This window comes from Rhinolophus sinicus, linkage group LG11 (assembly GCF_036562045.2).
Source record: "Rhinolophus sinicus isolate RSC01 linkage group LG11, ASM3656204v1, whole genome shotgun sequence".
Classification (NCBI taxonomy): domain Eukaryota; kingdom Metazoa; phylum Chordata; class Mammalia; order Chiroptera; family Rhinolophidae; genus Rhinolophus; species Rhinolophus sinicus.
In genome coordinates, this window is record NC_133760.1 from 53,511,930 (window position 1) to 53,533,532 (window position 21,603).

The 21,603-nt window shown below is 44.8% G+C and overlaps 1 protein-coding gene across 9 annotated transcripts in view; it reads left to right on the forward strand.

The window, feature by feature from the left end:
* Positions 1-21,603, forward strand: part of PRKAG2 (protein kinase AMP-activated non-catalytic subunit gamma 2) — a 189,673-nt gene that overhangs the window by 149,352 nt on the left and 18,718 nt on the right. For 6 of the 9 annotated variants that reach the window (XM_019712806.2, XM_019712808.2, XM_019712809.2 and 3 more), the window contains 3 exons: positions 14,388-14,494; positions 19,425-19,506; positions 20,592-20,650. In XM_019712806.2, coding sequence (XP_019568365.1) covers positions 14,388-14,494; positions 19,425-19,506; positions 20,592-20,650 — 248 coding nt within the window. The remainder of the gene's footprint in view (positions 1-14,387; positions 14,495-19,424; positions 19,507-20,591; positions 20,651-21,603) is intronic. The other 3 variants (XM_019712807.2, XM_019712811.2, XM_074315097.1) reach the window with 1 other exon arrangement.

Below are 21,603 nucleotides of genomic sequence, written 5' to 3' on the forward strand. Positions count from 1 at the left end.
AAAACAGGCGGCATTGGGCCCACAGGCCGCCTCTGCCAGACCGCTGCTCTGTGTGTCCCTCACGGTCTCTGTGCCTTTAGCAGATAACAGTCATTTGAGGGTAAGACCTTCTCTTGCTCCCTTTCTCTGCCCTGCCAGTCGTACTAATATATCACAGCTCAACCCAAATCTCACCCTCTCTGAGGCTGGCCCCAAATCCCGTCTGTACTTCTCTCACAATTCATCTTTCTCTTCCCAGTGCCAGATGTGGCTGGGGCACAGTAGGTGCTCAGCAGTGTTTCGGTATCTCAATGAAGACATTGTTTATACCGTGGTCCCCCCTTATCCATGGGGGTGATGCATCCAAGGCCCCCAGTGGACGCCTGAAACCACGGATAGTACCAAACCCTGCATAGACTATGTTTTTCCCTACATGTATGTAGCTATTTCACTTAAAGGAAGCACTCTCCAGCTTCTCTTTGGCATATCCAAATCGCCAGCATCACCACTCTTTTGCTTTGGGGACATAATTACGTCAAATAAGGGTTACTCTGACGTCAGCACTGAGGTGCCATAATAGTCAATCTGATCTGATAACCGAGCAGGTTACTAAGTGATAAACAGGCAGGAGACCCTGGGCAGAGGGATGGTTCACGTCCCAGGCAGGACAGACCAGGATGGCACCAGAGTTCATCACGCTGCTCAGAATGGCGCACAGTTTAAAACTTAGGAATCATTTAGTTCTGGAATTTTCCATTTAATATTTTTTCAGACTACGGTGTACCGTGGGCAACTGGAAGTACAGAAGGAGAAACAGCAGATAAGGGGGGACTACTGTAGTTACTTCATGGACGTGTTGGGAGGATTAAATGATTCCGTCTATGCAAAGTGATGAGAAGCGTGCCTCGCCCGTAGAAATCACTTTATGTGTTTGCTTTGCAAATTTTTTATTGTTACATCCGTCATATCTCTGTTTGGTTTTTATCAGAATTAACAGTCTTGAACTTACTTAATGGCAGGACCAAGCACAGTACTTTTAAGCACCTAAACACAACCATGAATGTTTTTTGAAGTCGATAAGTATTCAGCAGTTTATTCGTGATCAATAAATCTCTAATTCTGGGCCGCCTTCAAGAGCCGTACAGCCCCTTGGGACTGTGTTGTCTCCTGCCTCCCCTTCGCCACGTCAGCCATCGCGGACTCTTCAGTGATTTCGGGCTTTCTGTCCCTAACTTGCTGTAATTGTCCCCCCTCCCCTTAGCTGTCTCGCCAACTGACCTCCCTGTCTGCTCCCCCACTCCCACCGACTTGCTTCCTCCCCAGCATCCCTTCTGTTCCTTCTTCACCTGCCCAGTGTACTTTTCCAAAGTGTAATCCTTTCAGAACTTGTCTCCAAATTCATATTTATAGCAAGGCTGGTCAACCTCGTGCACGCTGATCCAAAATAGGTGAGAACGAGGGGCCTCTTTTTGTAGGAGGGAAGGCATCAGTCTTTAGTCAAGAATCTCGGCATTTTAGGCCCTGTTCTGCAATGAAGTAGCTCTGTCCTGGGATGATGCACCGTCTCTGGGGACTTTGTTCGTTCTGTTGTTGTCACTGTGGGTTTTCTCTGTAAAACAAGGCCCAGCACTTGGCAAACATGTACTTTTCCTTCTAGCTCGAAAATAGGACCTAAAGCAACCAGCAACCACGCTACTATATAAACTAACAAAAAGAACCAAAATCTGTGTTCACTCAAACTGATGTATTCTTAGCTGACTGACATTGCCCCAAAGTCAGCAAAGTAAGCAAATTGGGACAAAAGTCTTAGCTATGACAGTGGCTTGTGGCCCTCTAAAGGGCCACAGTACATGGACAGCTATGCAGTACATCTGTGGTTTGAAAGTGTCACGGGGACAGGACAGGCAGGGGATGTATAAAGAGGCTCAGGGAGATGGGTAACGCAGAAAAGGCTTGAAGCACTGACTTCCTTGGGGGAGAGGAATCTCGTGGGTATTTGTGGTAACCTGTTAAAGTATTCTGTCACTTAGCTTTCAGAGCCGCTGCTCAGTGAGGGCACTTACTGGCTGTCGGGTGAGGGGTACTGGCCTCCGGTAGTGGACACGCTCAAGTGACAGGTTTGTGATGAAGCCCGGTGGGTCTGGCAGCATGAGCGAGCCCTGCTAATGTGTCATCCGCCCTCTGCCCTTCCCCTCTGAGTTTGCACACCCACCTTACACGAGACATGATTGTTTGTTGATGATACAAGTCGCTATAATTTTATGAAATATATTTAAGTCAGTGTTTTCTTCTCTAGCTGGCCCCATACGTAAAAGCTTACCGTATTTACTAGACTGCAGGTGCACATTTTAATGTCTCTCGTGGCAGGATATAGCTTCACATCGATGGGGTCTTCCCTTCAATGGGATGGAGTGGTTGTCTTATAGACCGAGCAGGTTTTGTCACCTGTCATGCAAAGAGCCCTGGCTACTTTAAACAAAAATGAGAGTGCAGAGGGGGACTTGGGGGTTTCTGAGAGTGGGACTTGTCCCCAGGCTTCACAAGTACCTGGAAAGTCAGCAGTCGCCAAGGCAGCACGTGGGTCATCGCCATGATGAGGCGTCTCATCCCCTTCCCTCTCCAGGCCGACTCTGTCGGCCCCTTGCTGGGTGCTCTGCTCCAACCCCACCTGTCATCTGACCGATGGCTCAGACAACTGTGCCATGGCCAGGGCTGGTCCTGTCCTATAGCTCTGCGAGGGACAGACAAACCCTGAAAAGTTGTTACACCAGGGTCCCTGCGACTTTACATTTTACCTGTGAATTTTAAAGTGGGAAAACTGTTTGTACTACAAAGCATTTGGCATTTACTTGAAAAAAATGGAGGAATCCTTCTACCCTTTTCATATGATTCTAATGATGGCTGGCACCTGCTGAGCATATGGGGGCACTGAGTCGCTTACAGGTATCTCATCTAACCCCCAGAACAACCTTAAGAGGTAAATATTTTTATTTTCCCTATTGTATGGAAGAGGAAGTCAAGAAAGGAAGAGGTCGAATAAATGACCTCAGGGGACGCATCTGGGAACCAGGTTTCAAATACAGTCTTCCAGAGCTGGTGCTCGGAGCCTGCAGAACGTGATGCGACGCGATCCTTTATTCAGAAACCCTCTCCATGTGTTCTCACCTCCTAGACATTCTTAAGCCCTTTCAGCCAGGCCGCCCAGGCTCACCAAGGTGGTGACCGATGGCTCCATTTTGCAAACTCCGGTGGACACCTCCCTGCCCTCTTAGTAACAGTCGGCAAAAATGAGTATCCCCTGCCCCAGACGGCGCTCTGGTATTCTCCTCACACCCATCTGGCTTGTTGGTTTCCTTGGCGGGCGTTCCTCTTCTTTCTTTTTCCTGGTAACAGGCTGAGTGCGGTAATTTGCGTACCGTCCAATTGCTCTTGTTCCTTGAGCGTTAGGTATTGGACTTCCTCGTGGCTCTGTCAGAGGCCCACTCTCATGTATACCCTCCCCTTCGCCAGTCTTCTTCCCTTCCCTGGCTTTAGTTACCATGACACCTGTCACCCAGCGCTGTAGTCCCATGGATTTAGTTACCACGATGCTTTAATAACAGATGATGCCCGAGTAGGTATCTGCAGCCACATCTGTGCTGAGTATTCAGTTGCCGGCTCGGTGTCTCTGCCTGATTCATCTCACGACCGCTCTGTTCTGCCCCTCCCCCCTCCTCTTTTTTTTTTAAAGCCAGCCTGATTCAGTGAGTGGCCCCACATCCTCCTAGCGGTTAGTTTGTCGCGAGAATGATGGTCAGCTCTGGCTCTCTTGCTCTCCCATGTCCAGGCCGTCACATCCTCTCGCTTTTGCTTCCTGAGTACTGCCTCTCTCTGTCACTTCTGCCCTTAGTCTAGGCCAGGCCACCACCATCTCTCTCTCTTGAACTAGTGAGGAGCGCGATGTGTCCCATCCTTCTACTCTGACCCCTCCCCTCAGTCCCCCATACTGCCGTTAAAGACACAAAAACATGTATCTAATCGTGTCGCTTCCATGCTTAAAAGCCTTCAGTGTCTTTCCTTGCCTTTCGCTGGAGCCCAGATTTCTTGCCCTGTTCTCCGATGCACCTTCTCGCCCTTCCCTCTGCTGTCTCGTCACATGCCTCCAGCTCACTGGTCCTTACGTTCCTCAAACTGCTGTGTTACTCAGCGCCTCTGGGCTCCACACAAGCTGTTCCCTCCTCCCGGAGCGTACGTCCCCCTCCTCTTGGCCATCAGTTCTCAGTGGAAATGCCACGTCCTTGGGGAAGCCCCAGACAGACGTCACTTACGGTCTCAGGATGCCCAGAGTTGAGGGGCTGTTAAGGAGAGACGCATTTACTCCTGTTTCTTTACCAGTGAACTGGAAGCTGTAGAAGGATGCCAGGTCTCGAAGATATTATGGTGACTAAGACTTAGCTTTCAGTAAGTATTTGGAGGGCATGTATGTATATGTTTTAGTAAAAGCGTTCATGTTCACTCTGGCACCTGGGCCTCGTGCACTTCAAGTGGTTAAGGTTCTTTCTTATAAAGAAATCAGGCATTTCTGTTTAAGGCAACCAGGCAACATTTTAAATTCCAAGGCACCAGTAGTGCATCGTCCCATGACAGCTGCTTCCCCAGCCACAGCGTCAGTGCCTGTGCCAGACTTTCCCCGGGTGGATACTGTATGTGCTATCCAGTTGGCAGCATGTCCCCATTCCTCAGAGTCAGCCTGCAGGAAAGATGGTGTTACTGCCACTTCACAAATGAAGAAATTCAGACGCAGAGTGATTAAATATTTGCTCGCGGTCCCAGGGAAGGTGGTGGCAGATCCACCCCGCCTCTCTTCTGTACTCACTCCTCTGGGAGCCTGGTTTACCTGGAATCCCCACTGGAGAAGACTGGCCAGCTACCTGACATACTTGAGGAAGGTACCTGAGTGAGGCCTGTGAGCTTATAGAGACGTCTTCTGTTGTTAGTGCTTTGCTCTGCAAAAAGTTTTTTTATATTTTGATTCGAAGTTGTAATTCTTCAGAGTGCTTCTGCGTATTAGAAGGGCGATATGTGCTGCATTAGAGAGCCAGAGGCCTACAGCGGAAAGACCCACTGTGTTGCTAAGCCCCAGAGATGTGCACACGTTTGCGGACATATGTTTAAGCTCTGGTCAGCTGGCCGTGTCAGTGTGAGTTACAATGCGTTTTGTCAGAATCTCAAACTGGAAGACGTAGTGGGCATTCGGGGGAGTGCCAGCCTTCAGTTCACCCGATTGGGTGGATGTGGACTGAATGGGGCTCCACACTTGTGACTCAAGGTGGTTTGCTAAATACATTCACTTCTCTCTCTTCCCTCCTGAAACCCTACTGAAACAGCAGCTGTCAATGAAATCGAATGCAAAAGGTGGTCTTGCTCAACAAAAACAAAAGCTTGGTTCGTGGAAAAGACCAGTAAAGTGGATAAACCTTTGCAAAGTCTGTTCAAGAAAAAAATGAGTGAAAACACAAAGCATTAGAAAGGGGGCTTAAAAAAACAAAATAAAAAAACATAGAAAATAATTTAAAAATTTTTTTTAAAAAAGAAGAGAGGCTTCTTAATTATAAATGTAATTATAATTATAAATGAGTTTAGAAAATAACATTAAAAAGAAACATATATATATCTCAAACTATACTAATAAATTTCAAAGTCTTTTTACTTTTGAATACATTTTATCAGCTTTTATTTTCCTGGTTAATTATCCCTTTGCTCAGTCACCATAAATTGATTGAATTGCACACTTGAAATGGGTGAGCTGTATGGACGTGAAATACCTCAACGAAAGCTGTTTTTTGAAAAAAGTAATTAAAAGTCCTCACCCTCCCTTTGCCCCTTCCGACCTTCCGAAGAGGCCTGATGGTCAGCCTGCTGATGGGTGAGTTCTGTAAGACCTTCAAGAAACACTGCATGCCTCGGTTATTTGAATTATTTGGGGGCATAAGAGAGGATGGCATTTTCCCAGCTCGTTCTGTGAAGCTGGCTTGATCCCGACATCAAAACCAGGTGACAGCGCATGAAGAAGAAAACAAATGACTAACCTGGCATTTAAAATATGGCCCGAACTCCTACATAAACCTCAGCACAGTGAGCCGTGTACCGGGCTGTGAGCAAGCAAGGTTTGTCCCAGAGATGCAAGAAGACGGCACTTCACTACAAACCACCAAGGGTTTTAGGGCAGCAGATTAAAGGAGAGAAACCTCTGGGAGTCTCAGATATTGGAATAGGGATTGATAACATTCAGCATGTGTTCCTTTAACAAAATCCTCCGTAAGCTAGTAGGAGAGGAAACTTCTTCCAGTCGCTGAAAGCCACCTGCCCTAAGTGGTGGGGGCCAGTGCAGGGAGCGCCTGGCTTTGTCCCAAAGGTGTCCTTGCTTTCCTGACCTGCGCGGTGCTCTGCGTGGCTTGATCCCCGTGAGCTTACCTGGGCCCTCACTGTTGCTGCAGCTCAGTAATTGGGTCTGTTTCCTGAATAAAAGAAAACATGGGCTACAGTAGATGCTTCAGTCATGTGGTTCCTAGAATTCATCGTGAAGCCATTTTAAAACTCTAATGAGGATCACGTAGAATTTCAAGGTCACTGTTTGTCTGTCTGACATTCCTTAGGCATGTAGGGCAGCTCATTGTGAACTACCTAACTGGGGAAACTGTGAGCCTGTACTTGCCTGCACTTTCCCTTCTTTCCTCGGAACTCTTTGCCCCCAGCCTGGAAGGGCATATGCATTTCCCTCTTCAGTGGATACTTCACCCTGAACACAAAACCAAATGCAAATAGCATGGAGAAGGGGAAAAGTCTAATGCTTTTCATTTATTCTACTATCTTATAAGTCCTGTAAAAGTAGATTGAAGCCTTAACTTTGTTAATATTCACGTTTCTAAGCACTTTAGAAAAATGTATGAGTTTAATCTTTCCATATACTTTTAACTTCTGTGTTCCCCTTTTTGGCTTATTTCTTGCTAATCTATTTTAAATGATTTTCTAAGAAGGAAAAGATACTGTATGAATATAGTCAAGTTGTGTGTCTAAACGTAGAATAAAGAATCAAAGATAAATGTTTAAATAACTGACATAGTGATAATCTTTTACACTTTTAAATTTAAAATTGGCATTTTGACGTTAAACCCTGTGACGAGCCTGCATTTTTCGTTTGCCACGGAGGACGTCAGCCATTGCGTTAGTGCTGAGTGCACACCAGCAGGAGCGGAGAGGAGCCAGCAGCTGCTCTCATTCTGGCAGGGCTCGGATGCACTGTCTCGGCGCAGAGGGGTTCACTGGGCCCTGGGCCCCGAGCCAGCAGAATGAATCCCGTGTCGTGCTGACGGTGTGGTGACATCATTAGAGAATCAGGGCAGTTCGCTGAAAGCCGCCTCTGTTGTTTCCTTTCACTTCTCTTGGTGAATCGGGTCCCTCTGTGGTCTGGGGAACACGGAGCAGCAAGCGTTGGGGGCCCTGCCTGCCACCTCACTCATCTCACTCTCCTTGTCTGTGTCCCTTCTTTAGTCTGCTCTTTCTTAGACTAATGAGCGAATGACAGTCTGGCCCCTTCGTCTTCATACACGGACGGCTGCAAGCGACAAAGAATCACACCATCTTAGAACATATTGTTTAACAAATCCTTTCCGAATTAAACTTCTGTGTAAATAGTTTCCAGAGAAAGTGATTTATGACGGGAGTGGTCATCTCTGAAATGTGACTTCGTCAAGGTATTTTGCTGTATTTTCAGGTTTTTAAACTACGTATACAGTAGTGTGAACATTCTAAGGTCCTCTGCAATTTTATTCAATTCAATTACATTTTCGTCCAAAAGAATTAGAAAATAGCTTCAATGTAAAACACCTGCAAACATTTTTAAAGCTTTACATCAGTGCTGTTCCTTTCATTTTTAAAAATTATATGGGACACTACCATGGTACATTATTTCTCTGACTAAAAACATCCATTTGCAATCCTTCAATCTTATAAGGGTATATAAATAAGTTTCTTTACTGAACATTAAATCTAGATTCACCAGTATTCTTTTAAACCTGTTGAGGTTGTTATTTTTCTCCCTGAGGTTAGAAATGCAATACAGTAATCTCGGATTCATACTTGGTCCTCTGCATTTTACGAATGTGTCTTTCAGTGACAGAGAACTGAGAAGGCAGGAGCTTATCCTAATATGGGTGAGGAACCTTCTGGGTGCCTGTCCACTGCCTCGCAAAGCCCCAGTCTGAAGGAAGGGCAGACCTCTACCTTTAGTACCAGGCATACGACGACCCCCAAAGTGAGCGACTCACAAACGCTAATGGGAACTTCAATACTGGAGCCATCACTTCTGACTTGAGGGCCGTAGGAGGTGGTATGGGCCGAGATCCTGTAATTACTTCAGCAAAGACCTTTATTCCAAATAAGGTCTCCTTCTGACGTTGCAGGTGGACATGTCTTTTGGGGGGGCCGCTATTCAGCCCACTACAGAAAGGCAGGCAGGGTTTCAGTGGGCCATGGTAGGATGGGAAGGCAGTGTTCTAGAAGAGAGAAGAGTGTGCACAAAGCAGGCACAGAACCACAAAGGGCACATTCCCAAAGTTGAACTTCCCAAAGTTCAAAAACTTCCCTTTGACAAGGAGGTATCAGTGTGATCCTAGAGTTAAGTTTCCCAGGACATGTGGGCAGAAAGGTGGGTTAGAGATAGATTGCTAGAAACCTCCGGTGACAGTGATGTGGGTACTTGTATGTTGTGTACCATGTTCCCCCGAAAATAAGCCCTCGCCGGGCCATCAGCTCTAATGCGTCTTTTGGAGCAAAAATTAGTATAAGACCCGGTCTTATTTTACTATAAGACCCGGTCTTATATAATATAAGACCGAGTATAATATAATATAGTATAATATAATATAATACTGGGTCTTATATTAATGTTTGCTCCAAAAGACGCATTAGAGCTGATGGTCCAGCTAGGTCTTATTTTCGGGGAAACACGGTGGTAGTGAGGGCTCGTCCGGAGTTACTGAGCGGAGGGTGGTACGTAATCAGATCTGCTTTTACAAAGAGAAATGCTTACTTCCACACTTGCCTATTTAGAGTGAATAATTGTATTTATACTTAGATCTTGCATTTTCAAATTGTTTTGTTAACCTTCACAAATTAAACACTTTAATATGTACTTTCTAATTCCCACTAATATTCTTTAGCAACTTCCTTGAACAATATGTTCGCTTAGCGTCATATTGGAAGGGTGATAAGATTTACAGTCGTTGTACAGACAGACAGCCTCCTTCGGTAGACCAGTAAGTCAAGGGCCAATATAAGACTCTGTAATTATGCCTCTATCCAGTCGTATATAAAATAACAAAGAATGGAACATTGTGATAATATCTTAACCTCAATTACCTTTTGAATAATGAGAGTTTGAACTTCTTGCCTTCTCAGGAATTTTAATAATGAATCCAAACAACCTGCTATTGTTGAATGGTTTTGGGGTTTTTTTGTGTGGTTTTTTTTTTGTTTTTTTGGTTTAACTCCAAATTCTTCTAGTTTACTATTTCAGTGCATTATTTTCCTTCAAGTGCAATTTGAGACTTCATCATAATGTAAATAATACAAATGACGTTTCCTATAATCATCTTACACTGAATGTGGAGAAGCAGTAACATTTTATAATATTTTACTGTCTTTTTCTGCCTTAAAATGTTACCACTTTTGTTATTGATGTGGTTTTAGTTCATCAATAATAATCTGTTCCTACTGCAAACCAAAATAAATTTTGTTATCCTCTGTTTTACATAGTTTACATTTTGCATTTGCTTCGTTTGGTCAAGCTTTTTACATTTTAAAAAAGTATTCTAAGTCCTCCTCAAGACCCATAGCCCCAGTCTCATCATGAGAAAACCCTGATCAGACCTTCCAAATGAAGGTTCCAGTTGAAGGCCGTCCTCCAAGGTACCTGCCCAGCCCTCCCCAGAACGACCCCAGCCATTCAAACAAAGGAAGGTCTAAGAAATCGCCATAGCCACGCGGAGCCTCAGGAGACATGGCTGAGTGTAATGAGCTACCCTAGAGGGATAAAAACGAAGGAAATCTGAATAACGAAAGGACTTCTGTTAATAATTTGTTCATTATTATTTTACCGGTTCATTAATTGTTACAAATGTCCCATACCAATGTAAGACTGATGGAGGAAACACAGCTCTCAGCGTCATCGGGGCGCTGTGTGCGCTCAGGAAAGGACCCAGGGAGCCCCACTCCCTCACCGCCCTCACTGCCTGGGAAGCCACACAGAGGACCCCAGAGGGCCCAGCTCCCCACAAAGCCCTCGCTGACCTGGAGGCTGCGGGTGTGAGCAGGGAAGGCCGGGAGGACGTGGGCAGAAGTGAAAGCCACACAGGCTTGGAATGTGCTCCACACCCACACCCATCCATCGGCAAGGGACGCCCTGCTGGCCTGAGCACCACCCCTGACCAATCCTAATGGAGTGTGGGCTTGTGGCTCAAAGTCTAAAATAAACATCTTGAGTCCACACTGAGAGAGACAGACAGCTCTCCCGTGCAGAATTCCACGTGCCTTCTTTAGCTGCTGTGCCCTCAAGGAGGTGGCACGTAACTCCTGACCCGTTTAAGTGCACGCTGCGCGTACCTGTGACTTCCTTGCAAAGACTGCAGGGTGGAAGGCGGGGAAAGAGTGCAGGGGAGATACCTGGCAGCCATTTGCAGTGCAGGTGATCCAGGTGAGGAGTCCTGTTGACGGCAGGTCCCCTTGATCTGGTGGGATGACATGGCATTTACCTGACGGTCTTCCTCCCAAAACACAGAAGCCCAAGATTGAGATCATGAGAAGACATCGTACAGATCCAAGTTGAGGGCCATTCTACAGAATCCCTGCCCAGGACTCCTCTACACTGTCAAGGTCATCGACACCGAGAAACTCACAGTCTGGGGGAGCCTAAGGAGCGTGGTGACTAAATGTGCTCTCCTGTGTGGGATCCTGGACCAGACACAGGACATTAGGGGAGACTAAGGAAATCATAATGAACGGTGAACTTCCGTCAGAATGTGTCAGTACTGGCTCGTTAGCTGTGACAAATGTGCCACAGTAACATCGGGCATTACCTTTAGAGGAAACCTGGTGTGGGGTGTATAAGGAACTGTTTCGTCTGCACGGCTTTTCTGTAAATCTAAAGCTATTTAAACTAAAACGTTTATTTAAATATTTTTAAAACTCAACAGAAGAATTATGATGGTACCCTAAAAAAATGTTTAACACAAAACTTAGGGTTTAAAACTCTGAAAGTTTGAGTATTTCTTTTCATAGTATTTTAAGATTTTGTTTCAGATATTCATAGGATATTAACATCTGTAATATGTGTGTTCCTTTTGTGAAAAGTCTTGATTTAATTCATGAACAAAATATATTTTGTTAAGGGTTCCTTCTGGGAGATGGATTATTACATTTTATTATCGTTTCCATCTTGAATTCATTCATTTGAACTTGAGTATATAGGTCTGTCCAGCAATTTGTAACATAAATAGTAGTTGGCTGCACTGGTCTTTGACCTTTGTGTTCTCACAAATCCCCCCACTGAATAGGCTACGAGGAAACCACACGGGGGACAGCATGGCAGCCTCATCTTCAGCAATAGGAGAGCAGTGAGGGCAGAAATGGTTCAGAACTTCCTGCACAGCTATTGCCAGAGCTTTCTGTGTTTCTTTCCTGTCAAGACTCCCGTTTCCAGTAGATAAGTGTTTCATGGAAATGGAAGCGCAGGAACTTAAATGCCATCCTTCCCGGCGCCGACTGCTGCCTACGTTCATGCGTACGCCCCACCCTGGGCCGCAGTCGTGCTTGTGATGGTCTCATGACAGTCGGTGTCTCCTCCACTGGCTACGGAACCTGTGAGGGCGGCAGCACATTTTTCGTATCCCTGGGGACCCCAGCCTCGCACAGTGGAAGCTGTTGGTAGTGGATCCTGTCGATGCCTCGCCTACATCCAAGTTCTCTTATTTCACCATCTCTGCCAGAGGGCATTCCTTGGCACCCAGGCAGAAATGCCAGAGGTAGTGCCTCAGGATGACCACTAACCGAAGTGGGCAGGAGTGGTCGTGCTCAGCTAGTGACCGCCTGGGTGAGCTGGGATTTGGTCCATCTCCTGTTGCATTGCTTGTAGCCAGGTGACCTCATGCTCTGGCATCGTGGCAGTTTGGAGGGCAGAGACTGTGTCGGGCGTGTTCCCCTTTGTGTGTCGACACGGGACGGTGCTTGGTAGACAGCAACACCCCACACGCGTGCACGAGCAGATGAAGCAGCAGTTTTCCCGGTGAGCAGAGCGAGTCTAGGACATTGAAATCCCGCTGTGGTCACTTCCCATCTGACTTCAGGGCAGTTACTTAGCTTCTCCCAGCCACCGTTTGCTCATGTGGAAAGTCAGGAAATTCATCCATACCCTTCCAGGTTGTTCCCTAAATCAAAGGTGATTGGTTGTACTGCCTGGTGTCACAGCACAGACGTGCCTGGCCCACAGTCAGCCCTCAGTGTGCATGTGTCGTGGGTAGGTGGCCTTGAGGTTGGGTTGCAACTGGACAAGAAAAGGTAGAGAAGGATGCTCAGCTTAAAGCAGAATGAACAAGTTCAAGGACGTGAGAGTAAAGACAGTTAGGGAGCTTAGCAGGGAGCCGGTTGCCTGCACCTGAGAACAGGAAGTGGGGAAATAGGTTCCTGAGGAGCCAGACCACGGAGGTTCGTGGATGCCTGACTGGGAAGTTTGATTCAAATCCATGAGCAGGAGGGGAGATATTTGTGAAGGGAACTGTCCAGGAAGTGACTGGAGTGATGGGATTATGAATTATGGCTCCCCAACGAGCCATCGGAATTGAAAATAGAGATTTGGGAGCGGTTTGCATAGTTTATCATGAAATGGGCAAACCAGCCAGCATGTGCTGAGTACCACGTAGGAAACCAAAGAAGAACGAGGGAGGGCTGCTTTCCACAACCAAGGAACTTGGTCATTATCATGCTTTTAACACTTACTTTGTTAAGGACTTGATACAGTTACTTTTTTCTTCCCATGTATTTCCCAGGCCGTCTAAGTCTCGCTAAATGGAGTTGTCAGAGTCGCTTGGAGATGTCGACACTGAGCTGGGCCATGAGCACAGTCTGGAGTTGGGGCATCGCAGGCAGGGCCGTAGGACGATCGTCCTGGCTGAGAGCAGAGCTTTGGGGTCTGGAGGCCTCTGGGTTCAGATTCTGCTACCGCAGCTTCTCAGTCATGTCCTCAAGGTGTGGTCTAGTGAAGGAGGATGGAAGTGGGCCAAGAGGAGATGCGACAATGCTCCAGGCCGAGGAAACAGTCACTGAAGGCGGTGGAAGAAGAGAGCGGCGCATTTAGGAAGGGGGAGAGAAAGCTTGGTGCTGGAGGAAGTCCTGGGGAGTGGGGGGCACGCCTTTCAGGGCAGGGTCCCGTGGGCCACGTCAAGGATTTTGTCTTGTTTCCTGACGTAGTTAGAAGCCATTGAAGTGTTTTCAGCAGAGGTGTGACGCAATTCGATTCGTGTCTGGCGAAGCCATTCTGGATGCAATGTGGACAGCTGTTGAAGAGAACAAGGTTGGAAGCAAAGAGACCAGTTAGGAAGTTAGAGTGTTTATCAGATCTAGGGCAGTGGCCGTGGATGGAGGCAGAGAGAAATGGGTGGAAATTAAGAGATACTTGTGGTGTGAACTCAACCGCGCGTCGTGACAAATAGGTTAGGGCGAAGGACCCAGTGTGACAGCAGTGATGCCTAGATTTCTGCACCATTGGCAGATGGTGGTGCCACGCAGTTATAAATGTACTGTAAACCCTCACAATACATTGTCCCGTTTATCAGCTGTCAATCACCTTTTACAGATTTAAATGATAAGACATATTTGTCCACGTAGTTACCGTTTTCTGTGCACTTTGTCTCCTTATGTAGGTCCATATTTCTTTTTGACATTTATGTAAATGGTACCTTTATATAAAAATATTTTTAATTCCCAATTGTTCATTGCTAGTATATAGAAAAACGGTAGCATAGTTTTTGTTTTTTATTAACTTTTTTTTAGATCTGGAAACTTTTGCAGATTCTTTGGTATTTTCCGTGTAGAAAATCAAAGTCCGCAAATAAAGACAGTTTTGCTTTTTCCTTTTCAGTCTGCATGCTTTATTTTACTTTATTTTATTTTCCTTGCCTTATTGCACCAGCAAGCACCCCAGCATGGGGCTGAATAGAACTAGCGAGAGTGAACACCTGTGTCTTCTCACTCTTACCGGGAAAACATTCGTAGTTTCCATTACGTCTCTTCGCGGGTGGTTTTTCATACATACTCTTGAGCCAATCGAGGAAGTTCTGTATTATTACTAACATTTGCCTTTTTTCTTCCCTTTTTAGCAGAAGACTCAGAAAGTGGTGTTTACATGCGATTCATGAGGTCACACAAGTGTTATGACATTGTCCCAACCAGTTCAAAGCTTGTCGTCTTTGATACTACATTGCAAGTAAGTGTGCCCAGTGTCCGTGAATTTTTGGTATATACTTGGATGGCTACCTTATGAGGTGATGTAAACGCAGCAGCCCCAGCAGACATGCATTGAGTGCCTTAACACGCAGGCTCTGTGCTGAGGGCGTCTGAATTCATCACAAGGCAGCCTTGTGAGGAATGTGCTGTTACTATCCTTCTTCTCCAGATGAGGAAAGTCAAGTTCTAGGGCTAAAGAACTTAAGTCACAGCTTAATCCACAATTCCTAGAATTTAAGAACTTCATCCACAGAGCTGGTGAGTGATGGGGTCTGGAATGAGAACACAGGTCTGTCTGACGTGTGTTAGAGCCTAAGCTATGAACTGGGAAACTGCATTGCCTCCCTCAGTGTATCCTGATGCTTTTTATTTAGTAGAATATATAATAAGTTCATTTGAAAGCCCCAAATGTTCATATCTGTGTGTTTTATTGCTGGAGCAGTTTCTCTAGAAAAGAATCCTTTGAAGGTGATGGAGGGTGGCTGTGGTTATTACTTGATTTGAAACAATCTCCCTGTTTGTTTTGTCCCTGCGCCTGCCAGCACTTCCGGAGCCTCCGGTCTTGGGTCTTTGTGTCCGGGGAGAAATCAGGCTGCTTCTCCGACTCCTGACGCTCACCAGCCCTCCCCACACGAGGCTCTTCCTCTTTGTTTTTCATTAACTTCTCTGCATCTGCTTTTGGTCTAGATCTTCTAGTTCATTCTGTTTCTATTTCACACTCCCCGTAGTTTGGGGATAAGTTCAAGAGGAGAAGTTGCCAGAAAAGTTTTTACTCTGCCATCCTTAAGCCTAACGAGCCACCAGGAAAACTCCGAAAGTGTTATAACAAAGGACAAAACTCGGTACCGTGGGAGTAGAGGAAGGCGATTCAGCTTTGGAGCGATGTGGGCAGCTTTCGTTGTGGAGTTCAAGGTTAAAGGTGATAGGCTTTCATAGGTCGAGATGCAGGTTAGTCCAGTCGAAGCAGAGGCGCTCTGGGACATAGAGGGACTAAGGCATCTGTAGTGCTGCAGGGGTCGGGCTGAGGCAGGGCCTTGGTCCGCCCATCCCAAGAAGCTGGACCCTTCTTTACGCAGTGGTGAGCCACCAAAGGCAGGAGACATGCCATCAGGTATGGTTAAATCCAGTTGACAAGCTCTGATGCAAAGATTTAGCAAGAAACCAAACTGGACAGCTTTAAAGAGCGGTTAGCTATTCGTTAGCATTAATTTTACAAGCCCAAGGATCAATTTCATTACTAAAAGTGAGGGTAAAATGACATAGAAAGCAGTGAAGCCTCAGAGGAACCGGATTCCCATTTTCTGGAACACCAATGGCAGCCAATGGTCAAAACGTCTTAGAGAAACTAAGAGCCTGCTTATTATTTTTAAAAAATTAAAAAGTTCCGTCCTATGTAAATATCACATTTGGTTTGTTTGAAAACCCTATTAAAAAGTAAATTTTAAAACTGTAACAGTGTGAGCAAATTGCGTATCAATTGAAAAGAAATATTCAGCTGTACCCGAGACCCCAAGTTTTCTCCTGCAGATTAGAACCAGACTATTCCAGTCCGCTTTCTCTCCTGTTTACTGGGTAATTGGTTAACACCCTGTGCCTTCGGTAATTGTGAAGGATTTTCTACTTATAGTTTTAAATTGCTCCTCAAGTAACTCCACGCTGGTGTTAAGAAAGCCAAGTAAAGTCTTCGTTATCACAAAGAAGGGGCAGCCAAACCACAAAAGCAGCAGGCAGGTTACTGAGCTGGGGGCGTTTAGAAACACACGCCATTAAAGTGTGTGAGTATATCTTGTCCACTGTGGAATATTCCATTAGATCTTTGGAGGGTGGAATCCGGACTCTCTCCATGATGTGTGGACATGTCAGCAGTGCATGTGGGTAAAGTTAAAGCAGTAAATCTTTCTGTCTGCTTCTGGTTGGGTCAGCATAGCGTGGAAAATTAAAGCATTTACCCTTTTTTGGCTCTCAGTGTTGATTCCATGCTGAGTGTCTTCAAACACAAGCCCAGTTAAGCCCCCCAGTCACCTGTGCGGCCCATTTTGTAACTCAGAATGTCGAGGCTCAGCGAGGGTCAGAACCTGAGCCCAGGAAAAGCCGAAAAGAAATAGGAGGTGGTTCACTTCACTCCGGGTGTTCTTAGTGTTTGCTTGTTTCCCATCTCTTGCCAAAGTGATGGCACTTTCGCCTTAAATTCTTACTGTTCTCTCCGCCGTTGGACTGCTTCCTGGGAGTTCCTCACTAGCTCCCTGCCACTGACCTGTTCAGCGCCGGCCGTGTATTTCTGCCCAAGAGTAACTGAAGTCAGCCTGCGGAGTCGGTTTCTAACATCCATGCAATGGCCTGTGCACCTGCCTGTGTACCTGGCACACAGCAAGGCTCCTTTCCTTTGTGCAGTGGTTACAGCGGCCTTGACCCTCACTCAGTAACTCAGCAGCGTTTACAGGCTGTAGAGCTTTTAGTAGAGATCAGCCAGAGCCCCTCTGTAGGGAGGCAGGACTTTTTTCTGTGTCTGAAAGAACAGTCATTACATGTGAATGTGAAAATTAACCCCCAGCTTACGTGGGTGATGCCTCAGTCAGATTGTTGATCCTTTGAACGTTAATGTCTTTTCCTCTGGCTGATTTTCTCTCTGCCTTTGATTTCTAGCATCTTGTCTGTGATGTGCTAGATGTGGTTTTCTTTCTATTTATCCTGCCTGGGACGTAGTTGATCCTTTTTGATGGATTCCAATTTTCTGTTGAAGCTCACCTATTTGACGATGATTTGAAGAATGCTCTCAGAAAAATGGCACAATTGCTGTGGAGCTCACTTCATGTCTTTTCTCTCAAGAATTGCAGCTCCTTGAGTCCTGCCTCTGCCACACACTCCAGTGCTTTCAAATAGCGATCTGTACGTTTCGTCCAACTTACGTAGTTTTCATCGTGGCCAAACTCGGAGCTCTCTGGAAGGGCTTTTCAACAGGCCTGGTCACTTAGCTTCATGAATGAGCCTGGTGACTGATTTGTATACTGGTCTTCTCTGCTAAAAGATGCCCTTACTCCCTTCCTATTCCGGCCAGTTTAGCAAAACAAGCTAATGAGTTTTAAAATCTGTTATTTGTGACTTCTCCCCCATATTCTTTCATCATGGTTTCGAGGACCACAGTCGGATTCCCGGAGCAGCACCCAGGTGGTAGTAGCAGCCCATCGGAACGGGCATGCCGTCCCTGGATTCATCGCGCTACCCAAAGAGTATGGATATTTTGGCAGTTCTTGACACAAGCTGTGGTTCAAACACTGGGTCATCAATGTACAGTGCCACGTAGTTACTGTTTCTCTCCCGTGTCATTGGCTCTGCTCGCCTCTCCCTCCCACTTCTCTGCTATTTCACTCATCTTATAGACAGACTCCCTGCTGCGCTCAGGCCAGGGCTGAGACAGTGCAGAAAATACTTAGTGGCCCTCTTTACCCACCAGGTACCTGCGTCAGTCATTCTCAATAAAGGCAGAAACAGGCACTGAATTATTAACCCTCGTCTCATTTGAAGCTTCAGGTTCCTGTAATTTTCTCATTTCATTATTAACAGAGGTTTTGGAATCTAGTGGGTGAGAAAAGCATCATTTTCTTTCTTAAAGAGAAAACTATAAAAATTGAAAGAACTACACTTTCACTGTCCCAGCTCCTTAAACTGGAAGTTTAAATTTTTTGCTTATTGCTCTTTGATCTTTTCCATTTAAACATATATTTTGTATAATTATAGTGTATAATTTTATAGTCTGTTTTTTACTGCTATAAACCATTTTTTTCCCTTCAACATAGTCTTCATAATTATATGGTATGATACTTTTTCCTCTTGGTGTACCAATATTTAACAAGTTTTCTTTTGTTGGGGCAGATATTTTTCCAGTTTTCAATATTAGAGGTGATACCACAATGAACATCTTTGATTCGGGAATCCTACTCCTCGGTTTTTAGTCTGAGTAAATAATTCAACAGAGAAAAAAGCAAGTGCCCAAACAGTGTGAATATTTTAGTGGTTCTTGAGATAAGCTGTGGCTTAAAAACTATCCTTACTGTATGGACGGGGCCACCAGTGGTTTTACAATGGCACTTGCATCAGGTGCTATAACTGAAAAATACGGGCTTATTGAGCAGCTATCAGCAGTGCTTTAAATTGGCTTTGATTTTCGTTTCTTTGGCTTCTAATAAAATTGAACCATTTTCCCTGTGTTCATGTGTTCTCTGTGTTTAGAGGATCATTTGCAGCACTGGGCTTTGGCTGTCAATAAATCCTCACCTCTGATGCCTTCTTCACCTGCCGTGGCTCCCAGAGGGTGGGTGCCCATCCTGGGGGTTCAGTGAGTGACTGTGTGTAAATGCCCTGAGCAGTGCCCGACCCGTAACCAGCACGTAGGCAATCTTTGTCTCTAAAAGATATAATAGTACACATTTGTTACATCTTTCATAACTTTTCTTTCTCAGCCTTGGGGAAATGAGAAAGCATGCTTGTTTGTCTTGTTATTGAACATATGAAAAAGACATTTTCATTTCAAATCATTTGATAGAACTTCAGTGTTTTCAAATGAACTAATAACCACATATAGAAGAAATTAAGTTCTGAAGTTTAATTCTTTTGTATGGTTTTAATTATTATAGAAAGTCTCTATACAAGACTCTTTAGATACAATAACAAAAAAAATGAAGTTAATTGTATTGTTTCAGTTTCAAAAAATAATGTAATCCCTATATGCCTTTAAATATAATACAAAAGCGTTTTTGTTAATGTTAATAAATTCAGTTATTTTTAGGTTATCAAACTTAGAAAACTTGAAGTTGACTGATTAGATTTGCCTGAATATTTTAGTTGAAGGTGTATTTCCCCCCCCTGACTCACGGACTTTAAAAGTGTATGTTGTTTCTCTCGTTTGTCTTCAGGTTAAAAAGGCCTTCTTTGCCTTAGTAGCCAATGGTGTTCGAGCCGCGCCTCTGTGGGAGAGTAAAAAGCAGAGTTTTGTAGGTAAGCAGTGTGGCCCCGGACAAAAACCTGAACAGGGAAGCCTTCAAAGCAGGAAGCCTAAGGTATTTTAATCAGGGCAGTTGGAACTCAGCCTAGTAAACAAGTTTCCAAATTAAAGAACATGCTTGCTTTTATATCCAGGTAAGATAGGGCCGCTAGTAAACTTAAAAATACTTACGTACTTTTATTTTCTTTTTTCTATTTATTTATTGAATTTCTTTTGCTTCAGCACCTTACTGTCTCTGAAGGTTCCTGTGCCAGTTCCTGTGCCCAGGGAACGGGGCCCGAGGGGGAGGCTGTGGTCAGATATGTGTCTGTCGACCCCCTTTGCTCACGTTTACACACCTACCTGTGGTCCATCCCTGCTTCCCCATAGGTGAACACCTCTTGACAGGGCAAAAAACTGATGTAAATGTGATAGATACCTTTGCTAAATCGTTATTACTGTTAAAAACATCCTGTAACTTATAATGTCTAAACTCCATAGTCTCTCACCTTCTAAGTCATAGCAGACAATGGATGTCATCTGTCAGTGTGCGTCACGTGACTGTGAAATTACCAGCGTGTGGCTGCCCCCCCTTCCCCACCATTACAGTGTCCGCAGGGAAAGATTCACGTCTCCTTTATCTGTGTAGTCCTGGCATCTAACATGTAGATGGCCTTAGTACACAGTAACCGATAAAACCATTGTTGGTAGAATGCTTCTCAGGAAACAGTCCAAGTGCCCCCAGAAGGGTTGTGCCTCAGGAGCTTCTGGAATACTTCATCATATTTTAAAGTATTTTAAATTATTTATGTGTAGGTCTTTGGTGATGTTGTATAACAGTCATTAAGTTTTCTCTCATTAAATTGCCAAATGTTGTGATTAGTTCCCCTTATTATCAGGTTTAATTTCAGCTAAATTTGTGTTATCTTAGTTGGGTGTAGATAATTAACATATTAATAGTTTTAAATAATATATTACGCAGTGCTTGATACATATGCTTTAGAAGCTTTTCTAGAAAATACTCAGGTTTGCCTGTCTTTTGAAATTTTTCTTTTATGTTTTCGTGGTTTCCTATTTAACACATAATTCTTTGTTCCAGGAATGCTAACAATTACAGATTTCATAAATATACTACATAGATACTATAAATCACCCATGGTAAGTGCCAGAAATCCTTATGTCAGTGATTGGAGCTGTGTAGTTCTGTGTGTGTGCACAGGGGTTGTGTATGTATGTGTACACTTTAAGATGCTGTTCTTTTTCTTTTTTGGTAGAGTGCTTTTTTGGAAGTGCTGGTGGTTGATTTTTCCCAGTCTATAGAATGTGCAGGGAACCTCCGTGTAAATCAGTCATAGTATGTTTGAAGCTTAAAGAAGGTAGTCTCAGGAAAAATAAAAGGCACTAGCTTCTTTATTCAGCTTTCAGGAGCTCTCGGGTTAGTGGAAATCTATGTGCTTATTTATTGCCTAGATGTCCTGTCTGTCACTGAATTTAGGGTCTTGAACAGCGTCGTGGGCATGTTGTAGTGTTGCAGTGCGGCCCAGACCCGTGGATGAGGGTGGCCCCTCGCACCTCTCTTGCCCAGGTGGCTGTCACCACTGACGCCCTCACTATTTGAGCTGAGAATGCCACCGGGCTATGTCATGGGCCTGTTGATGGGAGTGCAGTGTGGTTTTAAAGAAGTAAGAAATTAAAAGTGAAGAAATTCAGTTTTGACATTTTTCTACCAGTTGAAAAAAAGACTGCCACTGGCTCATCTTAGTGGCGGATCTCCCTGGTGCAACTGTTTTTAAAAGAGCGTAGTTTGAAAACCATATGTGGTCTTTATCTCACAACCCTGATTTTCAGCTTGCTGGGTTTTGGGTTTTGCTCTTTACTTTGGGGAGGGCGGCAGTTTGTGTTTGGTTTTTTGGCAAAAGTAGGGGAAGGAGAGAGTTGTATATTTTGTTTCTTTCACTAGTACTATTTTGGATATCTAAAAGCTAAAAGACAATCCAGTTAATACTGTTTTTACATCTAATGGTCAATATTGCCCAGTAATTAAATTCCTTCATAAAATGAGTTTCTTCATACGTCATACTCTTAAAAGGAAATTTTACCAAAGACCTTGT